This window comes from Juglans microcarpa x Juglans regia, chromosome 7D (genome assembly GCF_004785595.1).
Source record: "Juglans microcarpa x Juglans regia isolate MS1-56 chromosome 7D, Jm3101_v1.0, whole genome shotgun sequence".
Classification (NCBI taxonomy): Eukaryota; Viridiplantae; Streptophyta; class Magnoliopsida; order Fagales; family Juglandaceae; genus Juglans; species Juglans microcarpa x Juglans regia.
Window position 1 is genome coordinate 10,642,848 of NC_054606.1, and position 27,878 is coordinate 10,670,725.

Here is a 27,878-nt window from a genome sequence, read left to right on the forward strand (position 1 = left end):
TCTCTAGTTCCTGAAGATTTGAAAAATCTCTTCCCTAATAAGATTTATGATCTGGACAATGAATTTCTTTTTAATTTCCCAACAAATGAATAATTTTTTTCAACCATTAGGCAAACATCCTCATCCAAATTTCCTGGTCCTTATGGTTTTTTTTTTATTATTATTATTTCATTTATAAACACTATTGAGAGATTGTAAAGATTGACGTTATTGTTGTCATAAAATATTTCTTTACCAATGGACATCTTTCGAATAAGTTAAATCATACTCATATTGTTCTAATTCAAAAACGGATTTCCCAAACACAGTTCATCAGTATAGACCTATCAACCTTTCTAATGTTTGTTATAAAATCATTGCCAAGATCCTAGTTAGCAGGCTTAAAGTGATCCTTCATAAGTTCATTTTCCCCCATTAATCTGCTTTCCTTCCAGGAAAGTCAGTTAAGAAAATACTATTATGGCTCAAGAAGTTTTCCATCTTCTAAACAAAGAGGGAGGAAAGGTCTTATGGTTGTCAAGATTGATATGGAGAAAACCTTTGATTTTATGTAATGGGAGTTTTTGTTTACTGTGTTATCTCACCTTGGTTTTCATCAAACGTGGATAAATTGGATTAGTAAGTGCATATCCTCTATCTCATACTTAGTGGTCATTAATGGGAAGCCTCATGGATATTTCTACTCTTCTCGGGGTGTAAGGCAATAGGACCTTCACCCTTCTTATTCATAATAGGAAGTGAGGTCCTGTCTAAATTTATATGTATGGAGATATACAGCGGATTAAAATCAGCAAAGAAGGCCCTACTCTTTCACATCTTTCTTTTGTTAATGATCTAGTTCTTTTTGGATCTGCCTCTACTCAAAATGCCCAAACTGTTCTTAAGTGTCTTGATCTATACTCTCCTTGGTCTAGGCAAAAAAATTCACCCTGGTAAATCATCCATCCAATTTAGCAAAAGCTCCCCCTGCCTCTCCACAATCATAATAGTTAAATATCTAGGCTTTCCTCTCAGTTTAGATGCCTCCAACAATTTCCATTTCAAAGAAATATTAAAAAAAATTCAAGAAAAATTAACTAGTTGGAAATCTAAGTTGTTATCCCAAGCAAGCAGAACAACTCTTATTTTAATAGTAACAAGTTTCATCCTTTCCTACATCCTTTCCTACACTACGTCCAATGTGTGGATTCCAAAAAACATCTAGAGGAATATTGACAAAACTTGTATGAAATTTTGGTAGGGACTTGATCCCAAAAAATCTCACAATTTTACTCCCAAATCTTGAAGTTCAATATGTAAGCCTAAATTGACTAGTGGTCTTGGTCTGAGGTTAACTTCCCGCTTCAATAAAGCTTTGTTAAGCAAGTCGGGTTGGCTATTACTTTGTGAGAGTAATGGTGTTTGAAAAACTATTCTTTCTACTAAATATTTGAAAACTCCTATTGGTTAACAATTTCAGCCAAATATTAAGACTCTAGATTATAGAAAGGGTTAGGGGTGTAAATTTAAATCAGAAAACCAGACCGGACCGGACCGGACCGATTGGTCCGGTTTTGAACCGGTCCGGTCCGGAACTGGTTCCTGTATTATGAAAACCGGCCGGAACCGGTCCGGTTTCGGTTTCGTATTTCCGGAACCGGACCGGTTGGAAAAAGTATATATATAAAAATTAATTTTATATATTATACAATATATTTATATGTATAAGTTTTATATATAATTATATATCATATATGAAATAATTTCATATTATAATTTATAAATTATAACATAAAATGTTAATCTTAAATATGAATATTTGTAATTTGTTTGATCATATGTTATTAATATAATTATATATAAGATAATGTTATTATAATTTATAAAATAAAAGTTTAATCTTAAATATGAAAATTTAATTGATCATATGCTTTAAACATAATATATATATATATATATATTAAATTATTAATAACATTTTATCATAAGAAATAACACTTTATTATATGTTTTTTATATTTTAAAAAAATCAGAAAACCGGACCGGACCAGACCGGATCGAAAATTGGATGTACCAGTTTAGGAGGGTAATCGGGATATAATCGGTTTTGAAAAATAAAAAACCGGTACATACTGGTTCGGTCCTAGATTTTGTCCAAAACCGGACTGGACCGGATAGGTTAGACCCCTAGAAAGGGCTTCTAAAGCAAAGAGGATTCTTAGCTTCTAGCTTCTACATGCAGATCAATAATGGCACCAGTCCAAAAGCTTGGATAAATCCTTGGATCCCCTCATTGGTCTCCTCTACCCCATCTCCACTCTCTTCCTCTATTACCGAACACACCGACTTAAGAGTTTTTTAGTTAACTCTAAAGGAGCTAAGGAGATAGAATTCCCTTCTTCTTAAAACCCTTTTTTCACAAGAATTTGTCCGTGAGATCAAAAAAATTCCCTTGGCCCAATATCAATTTCAAAATGTTAGAAACACAATTCAAATGGTCCCATCATTCTTTTGAAATTTTTTCTGTTAAATCTGCATGTGCAACAATCTCAATCCAGTCAAATGTAGCAATCTCAACCCTCCTCTATTTAGAAAAAATTGTGGGCATTGAGAATGCAAGATTGTTTAAAACTTTTCCTTTGGAAGGTGTTAAATAATATTTTGCCAACTAGATCCCGATTAAAAGTCCACATCCCACTTAATGATGACCAGACCCTTTGCCCAATATTTTCATATGGAAGAAGAAACTACATTTCATCTTTTTTTGAAGTGTCCCTTCTCAAGGATCTTGTGGAGACAATCACCTTGGCCTCTTGATACCTCCTTAGCTAGTCATGACATCAATGATTGGGTTATGGTAATTCTCAATCCTAATAATAATCTAAATCCTATAACAAAAGAATTTCATCATTTCCAATTGTTTGTTATTCTTACCATGGATAATCTTTGGTTCTTGAGAAATCAAATCATTCATGAGGCCCCTAGCATCACCATTGACCAATTTATCTCTAGAACCCTTTGATCTTATAGAGACCATTACAATGCTTGGGACTGTAAATTCTTAAATAGCAACCCTATCTAGTCTCCTCCTCCGCTAGAATACTTCTCAATCTCCTTTGATGTAGTTGTAAGACCAAGTGGTGGTACTGCAGCGGCAATCTGTCAAGCACACGATGGTTCCTTAACATTTGTAGTAACATATTCCATAATCAGTACCAATCAAAACCAAAGTGAAGCCATGTCAACATTCAAGAGGTCTAAGAAGATTTTTCTCAACACCTTAGAAATATCATCATTGAAGGGGACTCTTTAGTAACCACCAGAGCCATAGAGCAGCCTAAAAAAGTATCATAGTGGACAATGGAAGGAATAGTCAGAGACACAAGATTCCTACTCCAGGCATTTGAAAGCTGGTCAACAGTCAAAATACATTGATTCCATAATCGTTGTGCTCTTTATATTGCGCAACGAGCAGCTTCTAACAACTTGTATGGAAGCATCCTGCTAATAAAAATTCCACAATACCTATTGGATTTTTATAGTAAAAAAGATTCTCCTGTATAATTATTTTTAGGCTACATGCTATATGTTTGTATCAACTGTTTTTATTAATGAAGTATATTAGTTGTGAAGAAAAAAAAAATGATAGGTTGATATTTTTTGGAAGTTTTCATGACCCACTTAAGCAAGAAGTTTAAGCAATGAAAGTTGATAATTGTTTTTCTTTTTCACAAACTGTACATATCAATATCATTGACATTTTGTATGAGTATTATCATTCAAGTTAACATTGTATTGATATGTATTAAATATTCACCGTACGTTGTACATGATTAAAATTGAGCATTTTGAGATGTGGCGACAGCTAAAGGTTAGATGAAGCTAAAAGTCTACTATTAATTTTCTTGGTTTTCAATTAGCAATGCAATAGATATGGGGAGATAGTAGAAGGGGGATAAAATACATTTAGAAATATTTTACATGGAAGACTTATTCCACACATTTTCATCTAAGCAATTTGTGATTTGTCACTTTTACCTTTATATCTTAATGTCTAAATATATGTGTATTTAAATAAAATAACAGAAATGACAAATGAAATGTTGGTTAAGTGGAGACGTATGGTGTAAAATTTCCTTCTAATAGTTTTTTAAAAGAGGAAATGCATAATTATTGTAACGACATCGAGGGAAGTTACCTTCGGTGATAAGGTTGTCAAAATCAAAGAGTGATGAACTCGTTTACGACAAGAGAAGTGGTCTTAGCATAACTTAATTAACTGTAGGTTTGGAGGTGGAATGAGGCATAAAATTCTCATTACACATTTTTCAAATCTCCATACAAAATATAATAAACAATTTAACTTTTTCAAATCTCAATTCAACTTTTTCAAATTCTAAAATAATAATAATATTAAAACATAATATTTTAAACTTTCAAACAAAATATAAAATTTCCATCTCACCCTCCAAACCTGTCAGCATTGAGCTCTCTCTTTTCCATTTAGAAAGAATGAAAATTCCACAACCCATCGAGTCTATTTCTTAAGTGTGCAACTCAAACTCCACCATTAAAATCATGAGGTGTATTAAATAAAGTCACCCATTCTCCAAGCAACTCAAACTCCACCATTAAAATCATGAGGTGTATTAAATAAAGTCTCCCATTCTCCACTACCGTCATTGGGCCATGTACTAACTACTCTTATTAGTGGGTAATCCACATAAATACGCATGTGCATGACCAAACAAAAGTTACCAATTAATCATATTTTTTTTAAATCCTAGCTATGCCCATTTGATTGATTCCAAACTATATTTAAGAAACTAGCTAACTCTAAGATTTCGTTTGGTTATACAGATGAGCTGAGAATTGAAAGTTAAATAAAATATTGTTAAAATATAACTTTTTAATATAATTTTTATTTTAAAATTTGAAAAAGTTGAATTGTTTATTATATTTTGTGTGGGAGTTTGAAAAAATTATGATGATTAGATGAGATGAAATGAGATTATTTGTGTAACCAAACGATACCTAAATGAATAGTTATAGTAGCATTAGGAACATAATTGAATAGTTGCACATTCATGATTGTGGTCCGTGGAGGGTTGGATAGTTGAAACCCTCGGCCTATTGTCTTTAAACAAGAAAGGAAAGACAATCTTAGGAATTGCTTTTACAATCGCAATGCATAAAATTACTTTAATTCATACAATCATCTCGCTTAATTAAGATAATCAATTAAACACTAGTAGTTATGACTCAATCGTGCAAGAGTGAGATCACCCTCAAATAAGTACAAAAATCAATTAAAATATGACCCAAAGAACAATAAACAAATAATTAAAATATATTACAGTAATATTATTCTTCATCTTTAGTCACCCCAATTGATATATTATTTTTTTTAAAAAAAATTATATTCACCAGCCATACACTACACATCTGTTGAGAAAAAAAAAATGTATTTAGTGAAAAACTGCTGAATAGAAACAACTCTTTTTTAAATGGATCCGTCAACTAAATGAATAATTACTTACAATTGAGTAAATAGCAATAAGTATGATTGGATGATAAAATTTATGATCAAGATCAGTATTTCTCAAAATATTAATGAGAATAGAGGGGTAGATTAAAAAAAAAAAAAAAGTAAAAAATGGATTATCAAAAACAAAAGTAAGAAATGCATGTCTTAAAAATCAAAAGGCTCAAATTACGAGTCTGCCATATCTCGAAAGAAAATTTTCCCCCCTTTTAGCATAAAATATTTCATATAAGATCCTTTAAAAAAGCCGAGAGAGAGATGGAATGAGAGACATGGGGCCCCAGAATATATTATGTTATAATGTTAGTGCTGAAATGGCAAGGTATTGCTTATGATCCACGCATGGTATGTATGATCTTTTTTATTTCTTGCTCTGGCCTCTCAGCTAAGGTTATATTTAGACGTTAAGAGTATTTCGATCATCTATAAGTAGTAGTTAAATAATTTATAAATAATAGTAAATAATAATTAATTTTTTGTAAATAATAATGAAATAGTCGAAACTCCCAAACACAACTAGCCTAAGTGTTGGGTTTATTTCCTTATCACTACATACGAAAGATAAGTCGTTTAATATTAAGAAAATTAATTTGGTCGGTATATAACTTAAGGAAATTGATAGATAAATGCAATTATTCATGACATGTTGTATTTGTCAGTAATAATAACCAAGTGCTGCCTCATTTGATGGATGGATGGATTATAATAATCCTTTCAAAAGTTGGGTTTTTAAGAGACTTTCTCTTTAACTCTCTCTCTCTCTCTCTCAAATTGGAGTGGAAGTTGAAGGCACCCAACTTGCCAAAAAAAAATTGATAACATTGTATTGTACCAACTAGATGGGGGAAGTTTGTTGGTTGTAGGCACGTTGGGTTTTTTTATCTATAAATCATTTTAGGTGAGGTCTGGATAGTGAGATGAGTTGAAATGATTTTAGATAAAAGTTGAAAGTTGAATAAAATATTATTAGAATATTTTTTTAATATTATTATTATTTTAAGATTTAAAAAAGTTGAATTGTTTATTGTATTTTATGTAAAAATTGTAATGATGAGATGAAATTGATTAAGATGATTTTAGTATCCAAACTGAACAGTTTAGTATTTTTCTCGAATAAGATGACAATTAATTTCTATATTTTATCCGCTCCTAAAATAGCTGATTCAAGGCTATATGAATTTAGCTTGACAGGTAGCCAACGTAACACACTAAGATATGATAATAATGCATCAGCCATGAACTTTTGCAACAAGGTAAAAGCCATGACTAGGTTGGTTCATGGGGTTCGAGAGGCATCGTAGCAGAAACCAAAATTTCCTTAATTCATACTCTCTTTCTTCCTCCCTCATTAGAAATGTTTGTATTAACTACACATCTATACAGAGATATTATTGAAATGTTAGTTGTTGTTGCATTTTCTGGATAATTGTAAAAGAGCATTTTTTTTTTTATTAATTTCTATATAAAGATATTTACATAAAAGGACCTTTGACAAAAGGGAAAATCTTCTGACCGGTACATCTATTTTTGGGCTAAAAACAGCCTCCAATAGGAGCCAACCATATAGCCTACCAATTTCACTAATAATGGGATGCAACGCAAAAAAAAAAAAAAAAAAAAAAAAAAAAAAAAAAAAAAAAAAAAAAAAAACCGGCACCAAAGGACCCTCGTCTAACTCTCGCCGTCCTCTCTCAGCCACTTCAAACTCTCCTTAAGCGCCCCCTCTCTCTCTCTCACCCTTCTCTCTCTCTCTCTCTCTCTCCTGAAGTAAACAGGTAGCAAGTCAGACAACCCTCGTCTCTCTCTCTCACCCTCATCAAATCTGCAGCTATGAAAATGGCGTGAGCTGAAGGAAGTTGATGGTGGCTCACAGAGAAACAAGAAATGAGCATGGATGGTGCTCCAACGCTGTTCGCAATGACATAAAGCCATGGGCACGGCGGCGTACATGGGCATGGAAATCGGTGCTCACTATCTTTTTGTCGGATGCTCTGTTTTGAGAAACCAAAAACAGGGCTGGCCGAGGTTCCTTCGGTTGTGCACAATGAGGTTTGCGTGGTGGTTCCTGGTGGCGTGGTTTTGGAGGTTGGTGGAGGAGGCTTTAGCTATAATGGTGCAAAGAGGTTGGTGGTTGCCACGGAAGAGGCTCACGGTTTTTTCAAGATGGTGCAAGGCAGAACTATACATGGTGATAGGCAGAACCATACATGGTGATGGTGGTCTCACGAGGTTGTGTTTCTACATGCAGGTGGCTGGTCTGAACTTCATACTGCATCAACGTGGTGGTTGTGGGTGGCGTCGGACTGCGTGGTGGCTGTGGGTGGGTGAGTGGCGTTGGACGCACGACTGCATGGTGGCTATGGTTGCAGCTTCAGATTGGTTGGTGTCTGATTAGGTGGCTGCGTCGGGCTGCCTGCCGTTGGCATTGGAATGGATGTGGCTGTGGTGTCGAGCTGCTGGCGTGGGATGGTTGGGCAGCGATGGGAGATAGTAGCGGGTAGCAAAAGAGAAGGGAAAGATGTAGGGTATTTTAGGTATTATGATGTAGTCATCCTCATTGTGCTATAGTGTATATTGCTAACGTGTTAAAATCTTATTGACAGCTGATCTAAAGGTTAAAATGGACATGACCACTCCAAAGCGGAACTCTTGACAAAAAGCCCGACTAACTTAAATAATGACATTTTTATATAAAGATACTTTATGGGCAATAGCTAGTCCTCAATTTTGAGTTTCATTATATAAAAACATTTTTTATTTTTATTTTGAAACAAGCCAAAATTACTACACAAAACTAGATAAAAGAAGAATATATGATAATATGGAAAAAAAAAATAATTAATCCGATGCTGAGTGCATTTTAAATGGTTTAGCCAAAATATAGTAAGTACTTAACTAATTTTATCTAGGGGTGTAACCGGTCCGATTTTGGACATATTTTAAAACCGAATCGGTATAAGCCGATTTTGATATTTGAAAAATCAATATCGCACTGATTACACCCCTAAACCGGTACTTTCATTTTTACCAATTTCAGTCCAGTTCGATCTGATTTTTCCAGTTTTAGTATAATATTAGTGGATTATATAGTTAATATAACTATATTATAGTGATATATAGTGGGTTTATATAGTGATATAGTATTAGTATAAGTACTAATACTATAGTGATTTATATAGTTATTTATTATAGTGGATTACTAATAGTATTAGTATTAGTATTAGTGTGTGTGTGTGTGTGTGTATAATAGTATCATATAGTGATATAGTATTTGATTATGTATGTTAATAATAATATACTTATGATAATTTGTTAGTATAAAACTTATTTATATATTTGATTATATATGTTATTAATAATATGATGGTTACATACACTTTTTGTATGAGTGTATTTGATAAAATATATAGAAATGTATTTATCAAAAAAAAATATACATTATAATTTATTACACTATAAAATGTATTTATCCTTATAAAAAACATATTTATCCTTCATATATATATTTTATATTAATAACATGTTCATATTTAAGTTAAAAATTTTTTGTTATATTAATTTTATGTTATAAAATTAAAATCTTTAATGATAATGTTATATCAAATGTTATATTAAGATTTATAAGATTAATTTTATGTTTTTAGATCATTATTATACATGAATAATAGGATTTTAAAATTTATTGTTATCTCAATTAGCAATTTAGCATATAATATAAAATTATTTTATATATAATTATAAATAAAAATTATATAAAAAATATTTTATAATATAAAAAATTAAAATATATGTATAAACCAGTCTGATTCGATTCAATCCGACGTTAAAAAAAGGAAAATTAGAACCGGACAACCGATTTTGAGAAAAATAAAATAAGTACCAGACCGAACCAGTTTTAAACCAAACTAGTCCAATTTACCAGTTTTTTTTACCCCTAATTTTACCAAGAATTTCAACTAATCCAAAGCATTGTGAAGCGTGACATCCTATCATCTTTCTAGTTTGAGATGGCATCCTCCTATCTTCCATGGACTCGGAAGGACACAGAACAAGGACTTCAGGATGGAAAATAATAAATACAACCATTTCTATAACTATATTTTAAATGAAGGACACTTTTGTAAAGTAACTTATAAAATAATTATAAAAATATCATCATTTTACTAAAATATCCCCATTCATAACATAGCTTTAAAAATGGTGGTGGAAATGATTGTGCCTATCATTAGACAGGATTCGGGCTGGTCCAATTCCTTGAAAGAATTGAAGAGAAATAACTGAGATATCAAATATGACCGACCAAATGAATCTATAGAAATATATTTGATTTAAAAAGCATGGATACAATAGAATTATTAAAAATACCTCAACTGAAACTGGCAACTACATGGTTATATCGAGAAAAAACTACAAAATTGGGTAAGAACCAAGTTCTGTAGTGGCAGTGATCCACTTCATCGATGAAAAGATATGAGCTCTTCTGAGAAGAAATTTAATCAATTTCCTGAAATTTGAGGGCAGAGACAAACAAAAGCTGTGAAGGAAACCACGTTTGTATAAAACCATATATCTCTCCAGGGGCCCTGCATAAGCATTGGCAAGAGCGGAATGAGAATCAGAAAGGCCTTGTTTGATTATACAGATGAGATGAGATGTTGAAATTAAATAAAATATTGTTAAAATATAATTTTTTAATATAATTTTTGTTTTAAGATTTAAAAAGTTGAATTGCTTTTTGTATTTTTGTTTGGAAGTTCGAGAAAATTATAATGATTAGATGAGATGGTTTGTGAAAACAAATCAGGCCTTAGGGGAGATTTGGATAGTGAGTTGAGTTGAGATGAGACTTAAAAGTAGAATAAAATATTGTTAGAATAAAATATTGTTAATATTATTTTTGTTTTGGATTTTAAAAAAGTTAGATTGTTTATTATAGTTTGTTTGAAATGGTTTTTGAATCCAAACAAGGCCTTAAACTTCGCAAGAAGCAGATTGCAATAGAGCAAACTTAACATCAGAACAAATTTACATTAACTGAATATGATTATCCAAATTTTCTCCTAAAATTGGCTTACAAAAAGCAAGAGTATCTGCAGAAGCATCAACTACAAAAGTACATGTATATGAATGCAGAAACTAATTCCCCTTTTGCAATGTGCCCTCCAAACTACTATCCCTTTTGCAATGGACACTCCAAATTATTATTTTTTTATTGGCACTAGGTGTCCAGAACAGCGTCCCGACTAATCCCTAGGGTGCACAGGCCCTTGGGAAGGAGTTTCCCACAAGTGCACCTCGGGTAATTCAAGAGAAAATTCCCCCAATCCGATGGCCCCTAGAGATTGTTTGCACCCACGGAGATTTGAATCTTAGACCTAGAGGAAGCATACCCTAAGCCCAAGGCCTTTAACACTTGAGCCAACCCCTAGGGGTTCAATGGACACTCCAAATTATTAAGCACTCCAAACCATTAATTTGTCACATTGCATCCTTAAACTAACAAAATGTTGCTGCAACTCCCCGATTCAAGTTAAATACCAAATTGTGTTTGTATTTGAGGTATGAAAGGGCTGCATAGCTGTCAAGTTACATGCATGAATGATTTAAAGGAACTCAACTACATTGAGTTGGTAAGTTATGAAAGTGTTACATGAGCATCAGGTGCCACATGTATGCTGGGCGGTTTTGGAGTACAACGCATATGTTGCTAGGGCTTCCTTCATCATTATAGCTACGATAAGCACCATCCATTAATATTTGGTCGACAAGATGAATGGAGGTGTACATGACAACTTTTTGGTAGTACGAGAATGCAACATGACAAAGTTGGTAATTTGAGTGCACATTGCAAAAAGGTTGGTAGTTTGGGATGCAAGGTGACAATTCCCCCACTTTTTTATTTAATATTGTGTATTCCCTGTAAGGGTATCGAGATAAAAAAAATTTCAGAAATTGGATACAACACTTTTCCTCCAATGAGATGGACTCTTACCACATTTAAAGGTCATTTATATCATGCTAGTATCCACAGGATAACTTCCAAGCACTCGCAAGTAGGTAGCAAACTCCTGCGAAGTGTAAAATCCATTAAATTAATCATTATGATTGTTTCCTCTAACAGGGGAGATTAAGGCAGGAGGATATGGGGCCAGGGCAGGGAAAAAACACACCTTTAGATGCCTTAGGGCATTCTGTGCTTTCTCATCAGCCATTGATGCTTCAAAGTCCACATAGAAAAGATAGTCAAAGTATCTGTGAGAGCACATCGACATGATCAGGTCAAAAAATGTTCAGCAGCCAAGCATCTCATAGATACACCTTTGAAAGCATGTTGCCAAAATTCAGGATATGATGAAATAAATAAATAAATATATATATATATATATATATATATATATATCAGCACTCTGAAACAGAAGGTGGCTAAGTTCTTGTAGAAAAAAAACATATATACTTTGGATACCCATTAGTGCCATCGTCTGATGCTCCCAACAGCTGCTTCCGCAGGGGACGACTTTCAATCTGGTAAAAAGAAAGGCATTAGCACAGCCTGAACATATACCAGTATATGAAACAATGAAAAGGTACAATACAAAGAGTATGCGAGAACATACCTTAGTAAGGTTGATTTGACGCAAAGCAAAAACAGCAAGTGCCTTGAAAAGAACTCCTGGACCCTCCTCTAGTGAGAAAACGATGCTTGTCTGAGAAGTAAATACCACATTCAGTAATTAAACTTGCATTCAGTAATTAAAGTCAGTTTGAAAAAAATGGTAGGCATGATGTCCAACTGAGAGCAGTTTTTTTTTTTTAACTTAGATAAAAAAAACTAAGAGCAGTTTTCAACTGCCAGTAAATTTGCATTTGTAAGGGCTGACCTTAAATGGCCTATCAATGCCTGGAATTATGGGTTCCCTTGCTAGCATTAGAAATCGAGTAACATTATCAGAATCATCCTATCAAAAAGAAAAGGGAGGGGGGGGGGGGGGGGGGGAAGGCATATGAGCAATCCAATATAGTGATGATATCTGGAGGAAATCAATAAACCAAAAGGCTTAAATACCACCTGAATATCTTGAGCAAGTATATTCAACCCATATATCATGGCAGCGGTAGTGCTAGCCACAGCTCCTGCATCTTTTAGTTTGTATGATGCAATATGCTACGTAGTTAGAGCAAAAGTTAAAAAGTCAGCAACAGCAATCTTTTTTAACAAAAGGGCCATGAATGGTCACAACTAATTAAAATAAATTCAATTAGACCAAAACCAATAATAAAGTACGACAACATAAGACAAGGAATAAAAAAACTGGGTTTACCCAGAAGGCTCTGACCCGACTGAGAGGCAAGAAGAGTAGCTTCCTCCCCCAATAATCAGAGTATCTCAAATATACCATTACGTACCATCAGAACCAGTAAAAAAAAATGGAGGCGAACAAACCACCTGGTCCACTATCAAATCTAGGTGTACCTTTGCAGCTCCAGCAGTGTCGTCAACTGCTTCCTTGACCAATCCCAACCTTGATAATGTGTCCTCACACTGAGAAAGAGCCTTCAAAATGACCCAGATTTTGATTAGATCTCAGCAAAAACAGACAAACAAAGCAAAATGTATACTATATGACACCTGGGGATGACTAAGAACCCTTTTCAGGTCTTCAACTTCAACACCATGATTAGCCAATAAGCAATGGCGAACTGCAAATTTAACTTCACCTACTATATGCAACCTGTGCCGCAGTAAAAGATCATAATTTCTGTGAATGCTCCCACCTAAAGAATTTTCAATTGGTAAAACTGCTCTGTCCACAAGCCACTTTTCAACAGCCTACAGTGAGAAGAAGGCAGATGAAGATTTTTAGTCGATCACTAATTAAGACCATGACATGCTCATTCAGTGGAAAACGAAGTTATTTTCCTAACACAGATAGAAACTTTAATTTGTCAACTCTTGCTAAAAGATATGGGTGAACCATAAAAGGGGGCTTTGGATGATTAATCAAACTTTGACATGATCAACATTACCATGCAACAATTAGGACTATATGTCATTATAGAAGCAGTTTGATGCTCTAAGTGCTCCCCCAACAGCTCCTAGCAAGTTTACCTTGATATCTAATTTCCACATTCATATCAACTATTCAAGTTGATTTACAGAAGATAATTGCGCTTTTCTTTGGAGGGTGGGTTTTGCCATAAATAGGTGGATACTAGATTCCTGACTAGAGGGGAAAGATGCTGATGAGATTTCTGAAGTATTTTTAATCAATAAAATTACAACATCAAAAACTAGAAATCTCATCAAAATGAAAGCAGCAGTTGTTGAAGGATATAGGATAAAAAGCATCAATAGAGAAAAACGAATCCAATGTTATTGCCAAATTCAAGTTAGAGCAATGTAAAGACTCGTGTGGGCAGCTAGCAAAAGACCGCAAAAGATCCGACAGAAAGACCTAAAAATCTAAAATTTCAGAAATCAGCAAATTTGTACAATAATCTTCACAACAAACATTAATCTGCAGTATATCTATGACTTCCAAAGAAATAAGCATTTACTGCAAAATTTAGACCCAGTCCCATACCCATTGGCATATATAAGGCAACTCATATCAACGGACATGTATATGTGTCTAGTGGCCCAGTGGGTGTCAACAAGATCATATATTATTACCGTTTGAGGAAATGAGTGGAGATTTATAAGTAAGGGCAAAAAGGGGTTCAAGAATTCACCTCAAAAGCAGTGTCGAATTGTTCGCAGGGCACCGCTTCGCAATTGGGGTACGCTTTCTCAGCAGCGGATTCGCTGTACGCGCCGGGAACTCCCTGGATTTTAATGGAATATTCAACAAATGTAGATAATCAAACTCATCCACATGCATATAAATCCATGAATATGAATATTTCACCTGATAAGCAACCCGAATACGGGACCCATCGGATACCGAATTAGATAATTGCGTTGAAGATAAAGGCGCTGGAATCAAACAGAGAAATTACCAAAAAAACAAAGCAAACTCGAAACTGAATTACAGTGAAAACCCCTAAAGTTTCACAACCCGATTGGAACTAAAGAAGAAAGGCCAACGAAGGAATTGAGACTACTTGGAAGCATAGTCGGGTCATTGGGGATGACGTCGTACGGGAAGTCATCTAGGACCCTCTGCAACTCGAGGGCCTGGGCGTTCCTGTCGTTGTTTCTGGTGGTGTCCCCGTGAAGAGAAGCCAGAAGAGGGACATGACGACAGCGTTTTGGATAATGCCCGTGAATTGTGACGCTCGTTTTCGACAGGTGATCGGACGGCGAGGGTCTGCAGATGATGTGGCGGGCAATAGGGATTACAGGGGATCGTGCTATTGAAGACACCGCCATGTGACTCGAAGCTCCGGCGCATCACAGAGAGAGAGAGAGAGAGAGAGTCTGGCGGGTTTTGAACGGCAAAATAGGTTACTTTCTTTCCTGTAATCTGTATTCCGGATGTGTCTGCTGCTTACGCGGTAACAGGTCCGTAATCTTGTCAGCGACTCAGCCGTATGAGCTGGGTCGCAGCATCTCGAATACCGTATTTCGTTTCCACGTGCAAAATGCCAAAAAAATAAATGAGAAGAATACATGTGAGTCAATAATAAATGTTTAGCCAAAGATTCACGAGAATAAATTTATAAATTCTTTATGCCAAAATATATTATTTTATCTTATTTTATTATTATAATTTTTTTAATTTTTAATAAAAATAAAATAAATAATTTAATTTATTCAAATCTTAAAATAAAAATAATATTAAAAAATATATTCTAATAATATTTTATTCAACTTTTTAACTTTAATCTCTATTTATCTCATCTACAAAAACAAACGAGCCTATATGTCAATAAATTTATATTTATTATAAAATAAATTTAATTTATCATATAAATTTATATCAATTATAAATTTATTTTTATAAAATCTTTTTGTGATTGCAGTGTTTATTTATTATTATCGCCAAAACGTTTTGAGAAATAATAGATTCATCGAAAATTTCTACAGACATTTTATACCGAATTCTCTTTTTATTTATTTATTTTTATTTTTACTTAATAGTGAAAGAATTTTTTTTTTTTGAATTTGTGATTTTTTTTATTTTTAAAAATATTTAAATGAATTAAAAAAAATATTAGAAAAAAAAAAGAAAAAAAGATTTACATTGTTAGATATAAAAAAGGTGAATAATGATACGTTTGGATAATGAAGTGAATGATTTATAAATAGTAATAAAAAAATAATAATAAATAAAAATAATAATTAAGTAAAAAATAAAAAATAAATCATTCTACTATCTAAATACAACCTAAATCTCTGCAGCCCTATCACCACTCAAACGTTTTATATAAGTTATCTTAAAAAATAATGGATGTTTTGACTTTTTAAGACTATAATAAATTAGATAATAAATTATTATTTACCTACCAAGTTATACCCAGCGAACTTCCATAACTTTTACACGAAAATACTAATTTCTCTTCAAATTTCTATAACTTTTATTTTGACTTTGACATGTTTGCATTAAAATATATATATATATATATATATATATATATATATATTTGATTATGTAAGTATTTCAAAAGTTGTAAATTAGTTGCCATGTATCTCACTTCTCTTCCAAATGGCTCATAGGAAGGTCTCACCTATTTTATTTTGGAATTGTCTTCATATTTATAATTCTTCCTCTCTATATTAATGACGTGGTAAAATTTGAATGTAAAATAATCAGCTTCCCATTATTATTGTGAAAAGCATGCGAATTGAAAAATCTGATTAGTGGATGGGGGAGAGAATAATCTCCATCAAATAAATAAAAAAAAAAATTAAAAATTAAAAACTCTGGCTTATATAAATATTAAGAACTAGATTCAAATTCATGTTCCATTTTGATATGGAAGTAAATCAGCACAAGAATGCATGGATAGATCGGCTTTGACTGAGAGATACAACCCTATTTAGTTGACATCGATTCGATGTGTTTGATTGTTGGAGTGAGCTCAACTCCTCCCAAAACCAATCGTTGATGTAACTTATTATTTTTTCAAATTATCGTAAAAAAGTTAAACTCATATCAACTTTTCATACTTTTAAACATATATCTCGACATATTTATATTTAAACATATCTCAATAGTACTTACAAAATACTACTATTTATATATTAACTTAGATCATTTGAGGTTAACTCAAGATTCAAACACAGTAAGCATTCAAAAGTTGTGAAATTTAAGAAATATGATCGCTATCCAATTTTTTCTTTTTTTTTTTTATTTTTATTTTTTCAGTAAAGCTTAAATAGGAGCCCACTCCGGTCGAGCCCAATTCATTGGAGACTTTACTTTACCTCCGGACAACGGGCTTGAGTTTCAGACTCAGCCCAACCTAATCCCTATATACGAGCTGGAGTGAAATTCCAGCTGCATCACAGGTTCAAGCTGTGATCTTTCTTTGTTTATTTTTCATTAAACTAAGATTTGATTATATGATCTTTCATCACATCAAATAGCACAAATTATCTGTCGTATTGCCCATCCTTTATATTCATATATTCATATATATATATATATTTGTTTATTTAGCGATAAATTGAATTATAAACACTCAATTCTCGAACATTCTTATGTAAAAAATAACAACAAATATAATTAGGAAGATATAAAAAATAATAAGTTAATATTAATATACAACGGAGTTTAATTAATGTATGGAGGGAACAAGTGACAAGAATTTCCCTCCATATCTACTTTAGCAAACAAATAAATATTCCCTTTGACATTCCTCAACATCATCTCAATTTGATTAAAGTTTCCTTAATGGATAACGCAAATCTGCTTAGCTCACCATATTTGAATTCCAACAAACACTTTAATTTTTTTTCTTAGAAAACAAATGCTTGTGGGAAGACTTTGCTAGACCTTTGTATTGTGTGTTTCCATTGGAATTAGATATATATACTATGTATTAGTTACTATTCATTCTCATACCTCATATCTATAACTTTTTCATAGAATATGAAGGTGTTTTTTATAGGAGGCGGGATGGTAATAACTTTTCATATATATATATATATATATATATGTATGTCATCGTTGTCAATAAAGCAGCTTACCGACACTCCGCATGATAAGTAGGAATACTTCGTGTATTTTCATAGGGAACTTAATTTGCTCCAGCATCCATTTGGTGTTTTTAATGTTTCTTTTTTTTTATTATTATTATTTTGTCGAATTTTTAATATTTTTTTATGTGTTTTATGTAGAATGCTGTGTTCTTCATCTTCTTCTTCTTTTTTTTTTAATTTTTAATTTTTAAAAATCAAATTGAGTTTGTTTGTATAGGACACGTGTCTTTCTCTAACAGCATTTAGTTAGAATAGGGAAACCCAAGAAATCAAAGAGTTATTATAAATCTCTCCCCGCGCGTCCACAACATGTACTCATCACGTTTGATAAAATGTCACATACAATGATCATGTACTAAACGACACGTCCGTTACAAAAACGCAAGCTTGGAATGTAGCACTAGTTTCAAAACGGACGCATTGTTTTTACATGCTCTATACGTACCACTCTCGTGCCTCGCGTGACCTTCTCTTATTTTTGACACGTGTCAAATAACCAGCCCCTTAGTTTGTTTGAAACAAGTGGCTATATATGGTGCTGGCATGGCCGAGTAACCTGGCCTATTCCATTTATTCTATAGTTTAAGGGATTAAATATAAAATTCCTCCATGGTGGTGGGTCCCTATTCCACTCATTCTATGGTTTTAGAAATTGAAAAAAAAAAAAAAAAAAAGAGTTTAAATGTAAAAGTTCTCATCTCACTATATTTTGAATCAAAATCAATTTTATTATTACGTCTTTTTATTGAATTTTTTGCTTTTATGATTTTCATAATGATCAAATTGGTTTCTCCATCAAATATCCGTTACTAAATGTTAAGATGTGTCATATCAACACTAACTGTTATTTGCATGTTGTCACTTAAAGACTTAAAAGATTTATGTGTGTGTGTGTAGTGACTTATGATTAAGAAAGCATTAACAAATTAAGAAAATAAAAACTAGTTTTTAAAAAAAAATAGAAATGTTACAATGCTCCATAATTTATATCACTCATTTTGCGCCTTAATATGGTGTCACGTGACTTATTAAAAAAATTAAAAATATAAACATAAAAGGGTAGAGGGAATATAGGGTATTAGTTTTCTTATTTTTGCGTTTTCAAATGCCCTTTTATTTTGAATATATATATTTTAAATTTATTTAATAAGTCACTCGTGATAAAGTGAGTGGTATAAATTAAGAGATATAATAGTATTATTCTTAAAAAAAGAACAACCCTTCCCTCCAGGTTGGTGGGTTGGGAGAGCATAGGGAGAGGTTTTTGAAATAAAAATATTTTTTAAAGCTTTTATTTTCATAAGTTTTTTTAATATGAATTTTAGTTTTTTATTTTTGACAAAGCGATCAATATGATACTAATTAAAATTAAAGTAATATTAGATATAGTCTTAAAATGTGTAAGTTTCGCTTACTCTTTTTGAAAAAATGTGAGATCCGCTATTAAAAAATAATAATTTCTCATGTGTATCATAGATTTATCTATTTTTTTTAAAGAGATATGCAGCGCTTACACACTTTATGACTGTAAATATTATTTTTTTAAAATCTTGATTAAAAAATTGAGTTAAGGGTAATATGATTTTGAGAAAATCATATGGAGCGGATTTTTAAAAAATGTTATTAATAAATTAGCATGGTATGATGAATATGAGATACATACAAATTCGACTCAATAAAAAACTTCTTTTTTCCTTTGTTATTAATTTTCTTATTTTATTATTAATAGTTTATTGTAGAAATGGTAGGGTTGAAATAAGAGATGCCTTGCCGGAAGACAAAACTAGGGAGAACCAATGGTTCTTCCCCACAAATTTTGGGCCATCTTCGGTAATGTTTCACTTAAATTAAATTTTGTTTTTTAATTGTCTTATAATTTTTACAAGATTTTTGTTTCTTTCAAGAAGATCGAATCATCCTTTGCTTGGGAAGGAGGAGAAGTATCGGGTGGTGAGGGGCCCACCAAAAGCCCCACTGTAGTACCCAGCCACCCAGGGGGGTTACGAGTCCGACCAGTTGTTCTTTCCTCGTAATCTGCAATATTCGTCACGTAGCCGCATTTTCCCTGCCACGTGTTCGGTCAGATATCTGGCATCATTCGCGGTCCCCACTCCACACCGACCAAATCACTCCGCGCCTGTCCCCGTCTTGTTTGCTTCCCGCCTTCTACTTCACGCTGACGCACTTTTCCTTCCTTTTTTTATTTTTAAATAAATAATATATATATTTGCGTTTTATTTATTTGTACTAGAATGGTGATGAACTTATGTAACTATTTTGTTCACGATTTCACCCAGATTTGGGTCCGTACTCGTACGGGACTAGTGTAGAGTGAGACCGTTTTCCTTTTCTTTTCTTTTTTTTTTTTTAAATTATTATTTTAGCAAAATATTTTTGAAATGCAAAAGCTTTCTTGTTAGTCCCATGTCTCTGTCCAATTGATGCACATGAGTACAAACTACATGCTAAATTGTATTAAATTATTTGTGAGGTTTACGTTTTCTCTATTATTTTGTTAATTAGAAAGGAATTTTAAAAATTCTACTCGACATCTCTACATGGCACATCACACATAATTTTTTATTTTTAAATTTTTTTTCCTTTTGGCAAGTATGTAATATATGGATGATGAGTATATAATAGAAGAATTTAATTAGTTTAACAAAAATAAAATAAAAAATAAAAACAAGTATAGTTTATACTGAATAGAATGATGAGTAGCAAAGCTCTCGAAATAATTTGGGTTTTCTCTATTAATGGTGCTTTCACTATTTTACAAAAGAGTAATACTACATGCAGTCGTGGAGTACACAAGCGTCGTGCAGGCACTTTGAAAAAGAGTGGAATTCACTATTAAAAAATTAATTTTTTTCATGTGAGTCCCGTATTTATTTACTTTTTTCAAAGTGATTGTACGCCGCTTACGCACTCACAACTGCAACTATCATTTCTCTTTACAAAAATATCTTTATTTTAAAGCATGTTTTATGTAAAAGATTGTAAAAATTGTTGTATGTTAATTTATGAATATTACTCAGCCAATATGGCTATTGTTAATGGAATTGTAAAGAGCTTTGGCAACCGCAATAACATGATGTGTAGACAAATTGGAGCGTGTATGCTCTCTCTCTCTCTCTCTCTATTTCTCTTAATCTTGTATTCGCACTAAAAGACTTTGAGGGGATTATCATTTTCTTGGAATAGTCTTTGTTTTTAAGAAGAAATTGATGGCCCAATAAGTCTCTAATCATATTAATATACGATCTTATATTTTCAATCAAGGGACTCTCTTCTATCCATTTCTTGCCCCAAGTGACAAGCTGAGGGTACATTATTAATTGTCTCTTTTCCAACTTGTGGGGGATGTTGTTACCCAATCTATCACGACAACCTAGCTTCAAATATTCCTTCTCATCCAAGATTCCAAGCTCAAGAATCATGTCACCGAATCATTATCGCCGGCCGGGTCGTTGAAACTGTTCAAATGATCTAGACTCCTAATGATCATCACCAAATGGGATATTGCGTGAATTTGGTTCGCATTAATTTGTATTTCCTTAACTTTGTAATTCTACCTTCGAATAATCAAAGTCTTTTGTCTAGCTAGTGTTTATATATGTATGTTTTAAAATGATGCACAGCTTGATGTACTTTTGAGATTAAAACAAAGAAAACTAAACCCTTCAACAACTAGATGTTTGATGTTTTACATCCCAAACCATTAAAACAGATAAATTAATCATATTTAATCGTTTAATAATGTGAAATATTAAATGTGAAATGCATGTTACTCGGAAACAATAAGATTATGTATAGAATAATTTGAAAAGTACTTTAAATTCAAAACAGCACAAACATGCATGCATCGACCCACATCAATCAATTCGTCGGCCGGACCACCACTTCATGTATTTTATTGAAATCAAAATTGCATCAGCTAGCTGATCTATCAACACCACGTCGTGTTGCATGCAGCTGCTGCAACTAAGAACAACGTATATATAAGTTTTTCTAACAACTTTTCCATGAAAATCTCAAATCTCGTGACTGATCATGGAGGATCCATGCAATTTAAAACCCTATATACTGTCCAACAGGAAATTAAGGAAGAAAATAAATCGAAACAAAAGCGCAAAAAAAAAAAAAAAAAAACATGCGTAGAGTACTAATGTCTGTTCCAACGACTCAGACTCAGTGCAGATTGCTGATAAAACCAGCACATATTCAGATGTGATATTAACCTCACTCCTAGATTCTGAAGATCGTGGAATGACAGATTCTTTTCTTCACAGATGATGCTCTCTCTCTCTCTCTCTCTATGTCTTGGGCACAGTTTCCTATTATACTTTCACTTTTTTCCTTCTCTTCTGTGTTTTCTTTGACTGATAAATTTGACCAGTCAACTAATTTGACCGATGATCTCTATGGTAATATGTTCATAAAATTGGCCCCCCAGTAGTATTCATCTCTGGCCCACCACAACGTTTGCCCCCCCACCCCCAAAGTGCGTTGCTGCCTAGCTAGCTCTTATATAATCAAGTTTTCTTTTAAATTACAATAATTCGACATAAAAAAAAAAAATTATATTCCTTTGTTTGCTTTCGGAAGAAATTGGGAGCCTAAAGCAAAATTTCATGGGATCCAAAGTATATCAGATCAGTGGAATCAATCATTGTTTGCTTATATATATATATATATATATACTCGTAGTTCTCATATATACATGATCATGAGGGTTTAGAATTTTTGTTGACAACTTCGACTTTCCCGCCAGCTACTCCAAGAATCTTGGCCCTTAATTGGTACTATATTTTCGGGGGAATAAAAAAAAAAGTAAAGGTACTGCATATAATTTCGGTACGTACGTACGTACGTATTTCCCGTCTAGCTATGATCTCAATAATTTGATTGATTGACTGACTGATCATGATCATATGTATGAGTGCATATATATAATTACATGTTCTTATTTTATTTTATATATGGGAACAATTGAAGGCATGCAATGATGGGTTCAATCTTTTATTTATTTATTTATTCATGAATAAGTTATTAATGTTACCTACTCATGTTCTGATTTTAATTAAAGTACTTGGATAGACTTCGAATGATGGAAGAGCTAGGAAAGCTGTTTCCAACTGCTATGTGCATGATAAGTAACAATGAATGATTAATGATCATGATATATATATTTATATATATATATATATATATATATAAAAGACAGCAAGTTGAAGATTATCTTTCATTTTCTATATGGAATTCATCCAATCAAACATGATGCATATTGCATGCCTTAATTTTGTTTGTACCGATTACAGAAAAAAGGGTACCCATATCGATCGTCCAAATCCAAAAGCACAATCAGTAGTAGTACTAGTCCTCGCCCTCATGAATTATTTTTCTTGAAGATGTAAATAATGATCGATGTTGGCGAAGTCTCGGGATTGTAGTATTGTAATAGTGATTTGGAAATGATTTTGAGAAATGAAAATTGATGAAGATCATTTAAAGAGGTACGTACGTGTTTGTCATCTTTAAATGTATCTGCCTTTATTAACGTCATAAAAAGATCAGTACTGAGAGAAAGAGAAAGTATTTTCCCAGAAAAAGAGAGAGAAAAAGAAGCTGGAAGCTGACTACTTAGCTAGCTAGCTATGATTAACTACTAGAATTCTTGCTGAAGAAAAAAAAAACTCTTTTGGGGATCGCATTTGTTTGAATCCATGCACGTTTGATGTTCAATAATCCTTGATATATATATATATATATATATATATATATATATATATATATATAAGTTGCAAGCCATTATATTCATGTAGATTTGTAATTTGAATATTCTTGGTATTGTGGTCCGTTAATGTGATGAACTGATGACTAAATTAGACGATCGAAATTACAATCAATATCATTCGAAAATTCTTTTTCTTTTGTTGGGGCTGGCCCATGCTGCATCAAACCAACATGTATTCAGAGTCATATATGTCTCCAGCTTTAAGCTCTTGGGTAACTCTCTTTTTCCAACATATATAACCCATGTATATATTCTATGAGATTGAACCTTTAGGCAGGCAACACATGGAGAACATGCCATAGAACAAGTAACAATAGTACCGATCCGACGAGATTTCTTTAATTTGGTACAACATGATCATCATGAGATCGTACGTTTTAAAGACAGGATATACACCCACCATCGAGTAACATAGATATATATATATATATATATGTATATATATCATGTCTAACCTTGCATGGTATATACTTTCAGTACTCCTTCCATTTCTTCGAATAGATGTTTTTAACTAAATTATAATAAAGCTGCTTATTTGTGACCAGTTATTTTTAACAAAAATAATTATTTCTTGACCAAATGAGCATGTTCTTGTCATAAATAATCGTTATCATTACAAATAATCCGTCACAAATATTTCTTTTTTTTGTAGATATACGTACTGCTCATATTTATTACATATTCCAGCCTATTTGAAGAAATTAATATAGGTAAATATTATATATAGTAAGATCTTACTAAAATCATATATTTTTTTTTTTTTTAAGTTGGATTTTTACTATTTTATTTATGATTAAGAATCATGTCAAAATCTAACATTTCTCTTTCATTATATATGAATCCAATTAATAATATGGGAACAAGCTAGGGTACCTAATCCATGGTCTATGAATATTATAGACTTTAGAAGGTGACCAAGACCATATATACACAGATGGAGTTCTCACAATTTTGGACCACTCCAAAGCAAAAAGAAAGCAAAGCAAAATTCGATGGTGGGCCATATATATGGATGGAGCTAGCACATGATGATCAGTATCTATATGTATAACACATGAAATAAGATCATGTTGAATGAAGATTGAAGAATAAGAAGAAGAAGATCAAAGATCCTGCTGTCACTGCCACCAATGTCCCCTTTGTCTGTCACAGCCATCATTACACAAAGTCCACATCACCACAACCTTCACCAAACAACAACAGCAACGTATACAGCAAAGAACAACACCCTAGATAGATAGATAGATATATCGAGTCAATCAACATTTTTTTTAGAAGTTAGAATGTGGGGGCGCCCCCATACCCACAACAGTCCAAAACAAAAAACTAAAACCAGGATATAGGTTCGGACCAAATCACCTAGACATAGGCAAAATCTCTGTGTTTTAATATTTAATGTGGTTTTGGAACACGAGGTTTGTGTTGGTGGCTTTGTGGGGAGGGGGGAGGGAGAGGTGGGGTCGGGATGGTTTTGGCAAGGAATTGGAGTGGTGGTGGTGGTGGTGAGGGTGTGTGGGGACCTGATGCTGCTAAGGGACATCAGGGTGTGGGGTCCATAAAATAGTTGCATCCACGCGAGAAAGGGACCCACGAAGACAAAGACTGTGTGGGGTTTCTCTCTGGTCTCTCATATGAAACCGTTGCAGAACAGATCATTTGAGAAGAGAGAGAGAGAGAGAGGACTCGAATTTTCTTAAATGCTTTCTCTGCGTGCAAGGCTAAGCCAACCTCATCGATCATCCCGTACGGGAATCCCCATCATTACTCTCTCTCTCTCTCTCTCTACCACTTTTTATCTCTCTAAAACTCTTCTGATCTCTCTCTCATGGGGATTGCTTTATATATCCAGAGAGAGGTGGCTCTATTTCCTCACTTTGCATGACTGCCTAATCCCTCGCTCATTCTCTCTTCTTTAAAGTACTCCTTTCTCAGGTCCCCTCTCTTTCTTTCTCTCTCACAGACATCCACACAAACACACACATACAAAGATTTCTTTTGAGTGGAGGAGTGGTGTTAAATTATTTGCATGGGATGGATCCTTCAAGTGAACAACACCAGGTAGGACGGGAAGCTTGTTTGTAATCATGAAACGGCTTGCTCTTTCTTTCTCTACTTGTACTTTATTCTCTATCTCTTTCCCTTTTATGGTTCTCTTTTAATTTAGTAAGGGATTTGGTGTTCTGGGTCTTATTTGGAAAGATGCAATCTTTAGTTATGATGGAGTTGTAATAAGCTGCTTTGGTGTCACTAAAAGGTAATTGGAGAAGATAAATGTCATTGATTCTTAATCCTTGTTTTCTGTTCTTTCTGTTGGGGTTTTCCTGCAAAGGATACAGCTTGTGTTGTAGCTTGCTTAATTATATGGCCTTTCAATGGTTCGCCTCTGAGTTTCAAATAAATAAACTATTTGTTCACACCTGATTTGAACAAGAAAGAATTTTGGCTTTGATTTTGTTCTTTAATTTCTTTTTTCCTCAGAAGGCTGGAAATTTGGGTTGTTTTGGGTTTAGATTTTCAATGAAACTGTACATATATAATAATCAAGTTCTCTACCTTCTTGTAAATGATCTTTTTGTCAGTGAGAAGAAAGGAAACGATAACTTGAACCTTTTCAGTCTCTACCTCTTTGACCCAATTTTCATTTCACTTAATTTGCCTCGAAAATCGTTTTCTAGGCAGTCAAATGGAAATTCAATCAGATTTTTTCCTGGCAATTAAAGTGGTAGAGAAGATTTTGTTATTCACCAAGACTGCAGTAAGTATTAGGGTTGTAAATTGGATTTATAACCGATTTCCCACATGCAGATCCAGAGAAAATATGCAGAAAGTAAAGCAACCGTAAACTCTCCTTGATGACCTAACTATACATTGAATGTTGCATCATCATATTCTATGTATCAATGTGTGTATCACTGTCTGATGATTAGTACAAAAGAGTATTATAGCATCATGTCAGTACCCACGATGTATTTTTTTTTTTAATGTGTACGGCCTAAAAAGAAACAACCCTAGACTTTATAAGCTTCAGGTTAATGATTCTTGTTAGAGATGTTTCTTAATTTATCTTATTTTTTGGTATAATTCAGGAAATGCCTGCCCATATGCTGGAAAACATGATGGTATGCTTAAAAGCACAGCCTGATCAGAGGAAACCAAGGCCTCAACCAGAGCAAGCTCTAAAATGTCCAAGATGTGACTCCACCAACACCAAGTTCTGTTACTACAACAACTACAGCCTCTCTCAGCCAAGATACTTCTGCAAGTCATGCAGAAGATACTGGACCAAAGGAGGAACATTGAGGAATGTCCCAGTTGGAGGAGGCTGCAGGAAGAACAAAAGATCATCATCTTCGTCATCAAAGAGGAGCCAAGATCAACCACTCACACCCAACACCAACCCACTGGGGAGCCTCCCATCCCTATCTTATGAGTCTCCCAATGATCTCAGTCTTGCATTTGCTAGGCTCCAAAAACAGTCATGTGGGCAGTTGGGTTTCGATGACCATGATTTCCAAATGGGAAATGCTGCCGCCACCCATTTTGATTTACTAGGAAACCCTGAAGGAATGAATGGCTCTGCAAACACGACTCCTCCTGGTTTTCTTGGTTCTCTTAGGAATGGCTTTCTTGATAGCCAGAATATTTTCCCTAATTTCTATTATGGGTATAATGATAATGTGAACATGGGAGAGGCTGACAATGGTACTGGTGGAGGTGTTGTTGAGGTTAGTGGAGAAATGACTCTGCCATACGAAGAAATGAGCAATGCAGCAACAACAACGGCTGTGACGGTGACAACCATGAAGCAAGAATTTTGTAATGACAGATCAGAAAATGATCAGAATCGGGTTTTGTGGGGCTTTCCTTGGCAGCTCAATGGGAATGGAAACATGGCTGATCTTGATTCCGGAAGAGAAAGCTGGAATAATGGAGCTGCTCCATCTTGGCATGGCCTCATTAACAGCCCTCTATTGTAGACACTGGAAGTTCGATCTTAAAAGTTTGCAAGCAGCCACAAACAAGGAATAGAATTTCCTCTCTTATTAGACTCAAATATTAGTTTTTTAGCCTTTTGGGTTTTGTTAAGAGAGATTTGATTCACCTCGTCACGAACTGAATCATCTCTAGCTATTTTCGTCTCATGTATTTTTTGTTTTATTTTTTTTTTTCTCGTATCCTTTTATTGGTTGATAAACTAATGAAATTTTAGATTTGTTTGCTAACCAAGCCAAGAATCTTGCGTAGGTTGATAGTTGATAAAATACCGTTCTATATTAATGTAGAGAGAGAGAGAGAGAGAGAGTGATGTTTCATGGTTTCTGCAGTCTGAACTCTCTGAAGGATTTGAAAGGTACATGATAAGCAGGACTTTGGGCTTTAAATGAGTGGTTTTTTCAAGATATTCTGCCATG

General features: G+C 33.4%; 2 protein-coding genes and 1 long non-coding RNA gene across 9 annotated transcripts; 1 reads left to right on the forward strand and 2 right to left on the reverse strand.

Moving 5' to 3' along the window:
- Positions 1–1,863: 1,863 nt before the first annotated feature.
- Positions 1,864–20,618, reverse strand: LOC121239317. Its single transcript, XR_005935289.1, has 3 exons — positions 20,439–20,618; positions 19,449–19,452; positions 1,864–1,879 (listed from the first exon to the last, which is right to left on the reverse strand). It is a non-coding gene; the product is annotated as an uncharacterized LOC121239317 (long non-coding RNA).
- On the reverse strand, positions 9,829–15,120 carry LOC121239316 (arogenate dehydratase/prephenate dehydratase 2, chloroplastic). Of its 5 annotated transcripts, none has more exons than XR_005935288.1 (13): positions 14,627–15,119; positions 14,431–14,498; positions 14,255–14,347; positions 13,152–13,352; positions 12,996–13,076; positions 12,591–12,686; positions 12,403–12,480; positions 12,139–12,228; positions 11,979–12,046; positions 11,695–11,776; positions 11,517–11,592; positions 11,175–11,255; positions 9,829–10,107 (listed from the first exon to the last, which is right to left on the reverse strand). XR_005935288.1 is itself a non-coding variant. In XM_041136535.1 (12 exons), exons 1-11 carry the CDS (start codon positions 14,892–14,894, stop codon positions 11,533–11,535), a joined length of 1,176 nt encoding a protein of 391 aa, XP_040992469.1. In that variant the 5' UTR covers positions 14,895–15,120; the 3' UTR covers positions 9,829–10,107; positions 11,517–11,532. The 5 variants fall into 5 exon arrangements, 3 of the variants coding, with proteins under 3 accessions (XP_040992469.1, XP_040992468.1, XP_040992471.1); XR_005935287.1 differs by having other exon boundaries at positions 11,175–11,334; XM_041136535.1 differs by lacking the exon at positions 11,175–11,255 and having other exon boundaries at positions 11,988–12,046; positions 14,627–15,120.
- Positions 20,619–25,103: 4,485 nt separating the features above from the next.
- On the forward strand, positions 25,104–27,689 carry LOC121239773 (dof zinc finger protein DOF3.2-like). Of its 3 annotated transcripts, none has more exons than XM_041137092.1 (2): positions 25,104–25,524; positions 26,553–27,689. In XM_041137092.1, the coding sequence occupies exons 1-2, from the start codon at positions 25,498–25,500 to the stop codon at positions 27,441–27,443; spliced, it is 918 nt and encodes a 305-aa protein (XP_040993026.1). In that variant the 5' UTR covers positions 25,104–25,497; the 3' UTR covers positions 27,444–27,689. The 3 variants fall into 3 exon arrangements, with proteins under 3 accessions (XP_040993026.1, XP_040993028.1, XP_040993027.1); XM_041137094.1 differs by lacking the exon at positions 25,104–25,524 and adding an exon at positions 25,542–25,720; XM_041137093.1 differs by lacking the exon at positions 25,104–25,524 and adding an exon at positions 25,818–25,841.
- Positions 27,690–27,878: the final 189 nt, after the last annotated feature.

Excerpts from the sequence above, each read along its gene's own strand:
- LOC121239773 (XM_041137092.1), top strand. The coding sequence starts at position 25,498 with ATGGATCCTTCAAGTGAACAACACCAG. Across the intron at positions 25,525-26,552 it reads CTTCAAGTGAACAACACCAG|GAAATGCCTGCCCATATGCT; the intron begins GTAGGACGGGAA and ends GGTATAATTCAG.
- LOC121239316 (XM_041136534.1), bottom strand. The coding sequence starts at position 14,894 with ATGGCGGTGTCTTCAATAGCACGATCCCCTGTAATCCCTATTGCCCGC. Across the intron at positions 13,077-13,151 it reads GGGTTCTTAGTCATCCCCAG|GCTCTTTCTCAGTGTGAGGA; the intron begins GTGTCATATAGT and ends GTCATTTTGAAG. Across the intron at positions 11,777-11,978 it reads GGCACTAATGGGTATCCAAA|ATACTTTGACTATCTTTTCT; the intron begins GTATATATGTTT and ends GTGCTCTCACAG.